Source organism: Sciurus vulgaris (genome assembly GCF_902686455.1).
Source record: "Sciurus vulgaris genome assembly, chromosome: 6".
Lineage (NCBI taxonomy): Eukaryota > Metazoa > Chordata > Mammalia > Rodentia > Sciuridae > Sciurus > Sciurus vulgaris.
The window spans coordinates 135,238,913-135,244,912 of record NC_136466.1 but is presented as its reverse complement, the minus strand read 5'-3'; the positions used below and the strand labels follow the sequence as shown (position 1 = coordinate 135,244,912).

At 34.3% G+C, this 6,000-nt stretch overlaps 1 protein-coding gene across 2 annotated transcripts in view; it reads left to right on the top strand.

Moving 5' to 3' along the window:
• Window positions 1-334: 334 nt before the first annotated feature.
• The window catches only part of CCDC152 (coiled-coil domain containing 152), a 58,285-nt gene continuing 52,619 nt past the window's right edge, over window positions 335-6,000 (top strand). Inside the window, exons 1-3 of one of the 2 annotated variants that reach the window (XM_079145089.1) lie at window positions 335-402; window positions 2,628-2,721; window positions 4,755-4,860. In XM_079145089.1, the coding sequence (XP_079001215.1) occupies window positions 2,635-2,721; window positions 4,755-4,860 (193 nt within the window). In that variant the 5' untranslated portion in view covers window positions 335-402; window positions 2,628-2,634. The remainder of the gene's footprint in view (window positions 403-2,627; window positions 2,722-4,754; window positions 4,861-6,000) is intronic. The other variant, XM_079145090.1, reaches the window with a different exon arrangement.

Genomic DNA, 6,000 nt, shown 5'->3' with positions numbered 1-6,000 from the left:
TCTGATACTTTAAAAGTCTACTATATAAAATACAAAAATAATTACGGATTATTATTTATTCAATGGTGCTGACTTAAAAATCAAAACAGATGTGATTTATTCTTTGGTTGGGGAAGCAGTTATTAATCTGGCAGTCACTGAATGTTACTCTATGTTCTAGAAACCACATAAAAATATCTAAGAAGCAGTAGGGGAGCTAAGACCAAGTCTGTAAAGATGGCTGGTAGTGGGAACACCAGAATAGGGCACAGACCGGGCTAGGAGAAGGGCGGGCCCATTGTTCCGAAGACCTGTTTTCACGCGAGGGACCCGAATCAGGAGCGGACCAGGTCCCGGGGGAGGCAGTCCTCGAGGGAGATTTTGAGGAACCAGCGGCAACGGCAAGTGTGTTCCAAACTCTTAGTACGTTGTTCGAAATTCCACTTTTTACAGGAAGATTCTTTTCTTAACACCTTCTCACAGTGTCCTGCATCCTACAAGGCACCCGTGGGTCCTCGACCCCGACCCCTGTGGATTCTGGGATGCGATGGAGAGAGCCCCGGGCCCCAGGCTTCAGGAATGAGAGTGAAGAGAGGCCAAGAGGGAAGAGGCAACGGAGCCTGTCCTCCTGGCGCCTGCCAGGAGCGGCAAGGGGCCGGGTCGCAGAGAGGGCGAGCCCCTGGACTCGAGCCAGCAGAATGAGGCCAAAGGGGGAAATGGAATTGTCACTTGCCTGTGGGAATTGTTTGAAGCTGATCCTTGAAAGTCATAAATCAGTCCCTGCCTTTCACAAAGGAATTTAACAAGTACTAAATCACTAGGTTGTCACCGGGTTTTACGGGGCAAAACCGTATTCTTTGAAAAGATCCGAACCTAGAAAATTGGACAAGGGAGAAATAAAGACACCTAGAAATGAATTAGTTTGCCCACCAGTGTGACAAAAGGGATAGCATGCAATAATAGCAAGTGGAATGTTTCTTAGATGTTTTTCTTGATTTTGTTGGGGGTGGGGGAGGTTGTTTATTGGTCATTTTGCAGTGTTGGGGGTTGAACCCAGGGCCTCGCACCTGCTAGGTGAGCTACACCCCCAGCCTTTAATGATGATTTTATAAGGAAAATTATTTAATGATTATCACTAGGGAAATGGAATTGTAGAACATCAAACTCAAAGTAAAATGCACTTAGTTCAGGAGCTAGTTTCTGAACCAAAACTCTGGTAAAAAAAAATTAAAAAATTAAAAAAAACTTTTTATATTTAAAATATTAGGGACTAAAAAAATTTTAGGAGGAATTTTGCATTAACTACTTCAGATTATTAGTGTATTAAAAACTAACAATAATATCAAATAGTGATAAGTTTTTAATTTTGTTGTCATAAGAATTTTAGTGATCATCGAAGACTGTTACAATTATTTTTCTGCCATAGGGATCAAGTTTTACCTATTTAAAGGATTTTATATGCAGTTTTACTCATCTGTGATATTGAGGATAATAATTCAATAAGCTGAAAGTGCATAGCTAAAATTCAGATTTCAAAACCATTAAAGAGTTACTAATGAAAAATAATATTAAACAAGGAGGAAAGGCTGGGAGATAGCTCAGCTGGTAGAGTGTCTGCCTCGCAAACACAAGGCCCTGAGTTTGATCCCCAGTACCGCAAAAAAAAAAAAGGAGGAAATGGAATTTTGATGAAAATATTGTCACAATATCTGGTTTGGGCATATTTATTTTTAAAGTTTTATGCCCCCACCCCTCAAATTATTTTGAGTAGTCATTTCAGGAGTTTTACTTACCCTTTCCTTTGAACTAGGCCACACACTAAACATTGTCTCCTGCTCTAGCCTTACTCTAGACTTCCTGAATTTAATATTTTGTACTTTCCCCATCATTTTTTTCTGGAGAAAAGTCTAAAGACAGTTGTCTTATACTTTCATACTGTATTAATCCTGTTTCCTTCTCTATACCTTCTTCCCACTGTCAAATGTAAACACTGGCTACTTTGCAAAAGTCAGTTTCTCTGTCTGGGCTGAATGACCTTACCTCTGGAATTCAGAAAAAATTATGATTAGTTCTGTAGGACTAAAACTAGAATTCTTACCATTCACTCAGCAGTTAGCTGACTGTTCCCAAAGGTTAATCTTATATGAAATTACCAAAAATGGAAATATAGAGAAATTGTTCTGAGCACAGTTTCCATATATCCATTATATACCAAGCAAATTATGAAGTATAAGCAGACTACCAGAAAATATTCGTGATGTGATACTTTAACATGTTGAGCATCTCAAATTGAGAATACACTTAAAAGTCATGCCTCAGATTTTAAGTCCAGACATACTGATGACAAAGGAGATGGGTATTAGTGCCATTATTTGGGTGTTTTATAATAAAGACAAATGTTATCTATCTATACCTTTATCATTACACTAATTTTAGATTTCTTTAGACAAAAAGCAGCTGGAGAGAAAATGGTAAAAAGTGGAGAAAACTTAATTCATTTGACCCCATTATTACTGTTGGGTATAACAAAATACTCAGAGTGGAAGGGAGCTCAAGTTAAGTATTCCTGAGCACAGAAATTTTAGTGTTTGAGTTATGACCACTATTGTGATGCTTTAGATTTTTCTTAACGCTCTGCTCTTCACTAGTTCAGGCATGGATCAAAGCAGTGAAGGAGGTATGAAAAAGATTGGCAGTGTGAATCTTGATAAACTTATAAATGACTTCTCACAAATAGAAAAGGTATGTAAAGATAGCAAATGGCTATGTTATAAAAGGGGAAATGAAAGAGATTTTATCAATGGTACAAATTTGAAAGAAAGAAAAATGTAGCAAAATATAAGTAAGCTGCAGATACTGAAAATATATTTTGCTAAGCCCTTTCTAATTTTTAAGATCTGTATTTAAAATATATCTGGTCTTGACTCATTTATACTATTATATCAAAAACGTTCCAAGGCAGGGGAACAAATAATTGATGTACTTTTGCCAAAGTTAAAGGTAAAATGCATACCTAAGTGTCCAGGATGCCCACAAACTCAGAAATAGTTTTAAAGAGAATCAAGTAGACATAATTTTTTAATCTCCTACCATTATAAGTAATTCTAATTTCTTTTAGTTCTTTCCCATTTGTCTGATCCCTCTTCCTTCTCTTTTGCGTAAAACTAAACTCATTTGAAGTTCCTCTCTCCAACTCTGGACAAATGGTAGGCCAAACACTATATTTTTCCACCTCTTCTCTGACAGAAGGAGGTGTGTGAATATATGTTGAAGGAAAATGTAGATGAATAAATTAAAGATTTGAGGAGCAAATTTATAAAGCAAGAATGGGAGGGAAGTAGACCTTCCTCTATGTTCTCTTCTTTTCTTATTATTCATTCCTATTTTTATTCACACAGATTACCATAATAATTTTTGTGATCTTAGATTTTTGAGGTAATATGAACTTTTTTTAAATAATGAGCTTGAGTTTTCTTAACTACATAATTAGCAAAATAAGAGAGAAAAGATAAATAGCACTGTTGGAGAAAAGAGATTTAGTGAAGGGTTTTTGGAGATTGATTTGGAAGTATCTCATTCTTAAACATTTTTAATAAGAAATAATTGTTCATTTTTGATGTGATGTGATAGTGGTATTATGATCATATTTTGAAAGTCATTTCTCTTTTAGATTCATATAGATAATACAATTGAATTAATATCAATTGCTTTGAGATAAAATCAGAAGTGGGTGATATTAAAGAAGTGGGTCGAGTATACATAACTAGTCATAAATTTATATTTGAAGCTTTGAGTATGTGGAGTCTTGTTCACAAAAATACCAAAGCTGTATGTTTAAGAATATTTATCTATTGTAATAACAAAAAAAAGTAGAAACAACAAATTTTCCCTTTAGGACACTAGGTAAATAAATTACAGCATATTAAAATACCTATATACATATATGAATATACCACAATAAATCTCACCATCCACAAGAAATTAATTAAAAAAATAACTATGGATAAATGGCAGAAAGATTAGTAGAGTAGAGGAAAGAGCAGGGGTGTAGGGGAAGGGAAAAGGAGGTACTGAGGACTGAATAAAAACAAGATATATTCTTTGCTTTTATAATTGTGTCAAAATGGATTCTACTGTCATATATAATTAAAAAGAACCAAAACAATTTTTTTAAATGAAACTCAGTACAACTGGTAAAAAGAATGAGGTAGATCTATACATGATAATATGACATTATCTCCTGGATAATAGTGCTAAGTGGAATAGCCAAGGTGCAGAACAGAATACATATGATCCTTTTCTGTAGTTGTATACAGTCAAAAAATAATTTGGAAACATAAAAGTAACGGTTTTTGTTTGTTTATTGTTGATTTTGGATTTTTTTTTTTTTTTTTTTTATGAGACAAGGTTTCACTGTGCTGCCTAGGTTGGCCACAAACTCCTATGCCCAAGAGCTCCTCCTGCCTTAGCCTCCTATGTAGTTGGCTAGTTGTCATTATTTGTGGGAATGACGGTTGAATAGTTACCGAATGGAGTTCAAGTTAGGCCAAATTTTTATTTTTCATTTATAATTGTTAGTTTGTTTTAATATATTATCATGTTACTTTTAAATTTGATATAAACCATGAGGTTGGTTTCTTTAAAATTATATTTCATATTTAATTATTAGACTTCTAGGTAGTGATTTGTATTCTCATTAGTCCTCATATCCTTAGTAAAAGAATAGAAACAGCTGCATTGGTTTGATAATAATGTTTATTCTATTTCTTCTACAGAAAATGATAGAAACCAGTGGAAAGAACAAAATCCTGGATATTCAGTTGGAAAAGACTAACTGCTTATTAAAAGTAATGCAAACAAAAGAAGTCTCAATGAAAGAAGGTTAGTTTTTTGCTCCCTGAAGAAATACTAATGAGAGTACCTTTTAGTACAACAGTGATTTTGATATTATTACATACATTTGTAGAGTGTTTTAAATTCACAATGAACTTTTCAGACTTTCATCTCATTCTTAGTATAGCTCTGAATGACAGATAGGATTGATATTATTCTCCTACTCTACCACTGGAGAAACATAAAATGAAAGTTCTGTCTGAGGCTAGACATCTAAGAATGGCAAGTTGAAGTCTCAACATAAGGGGAAGAAAGTTGAATTCCTACTTCACAATTACATCAAAATAAATGTAAAATGAATCAACAGTTTTAGTGTTAAAAATAAGCAGTACACATATATTTTCTTTGTATGTCAACTGAGAGGGCCTAGAAACAACTTTACCCTTTTAGCAATGAGTACAACACAGTTTGGTTTCTAACTACCATTCTCTACAAACAGAACTGGCTGATTCTAGGATTCTGGGGCAGAAAGTAAATAACATAAACCTGAAGTATTTTATGATGTCAAAAATCTAAAAAGTGCTTGAAGAGAAAAAAATTAATTCACAAAGATGGTGGTATGTCAGAAGGGACACAGAAGCCAACTGAAAGAGTTCTTGTGGCCAAAGCTGGGATTATTTGAGCCACAAAATTAATAAAGTAATGTCGAACTATACCCAAAGTATAAAAAAATTCACAAGTCCATACAAATATAAGTAAATGACTTAAGTAATTAGGAAAGAGTCAGATCTCCTGTGTAATAGAATTGCAAATATCTAATGTAGTAATTTGTTCTCAAAGAGCTAGATCATGACTCTAAACTCATTAGGTGTGGTCTGAGTAAAGTGATATCCTTTATTATAGTGAAGCATATAGCATAAAAAGAGTGGGGATGTAGGGAAAGTAACTGCACAGTGGAGAAAACTGACAAATACTACCTCAGCCACATTATCAAGGTCAACATTAAAATGAATATCATGTTGATCTTCATATGATATGTTATAATGAAAATGAATTTTTATTTCTATGGTCTTCCTCCCCATAACCCATAACCCCTGCTCACTTTGGCAGCACCTATACTAAAATTGGAATGATACAGAGAAGATTAGCATATCTCTTCAACCATAACCCCAGACTAATCATGAGGTA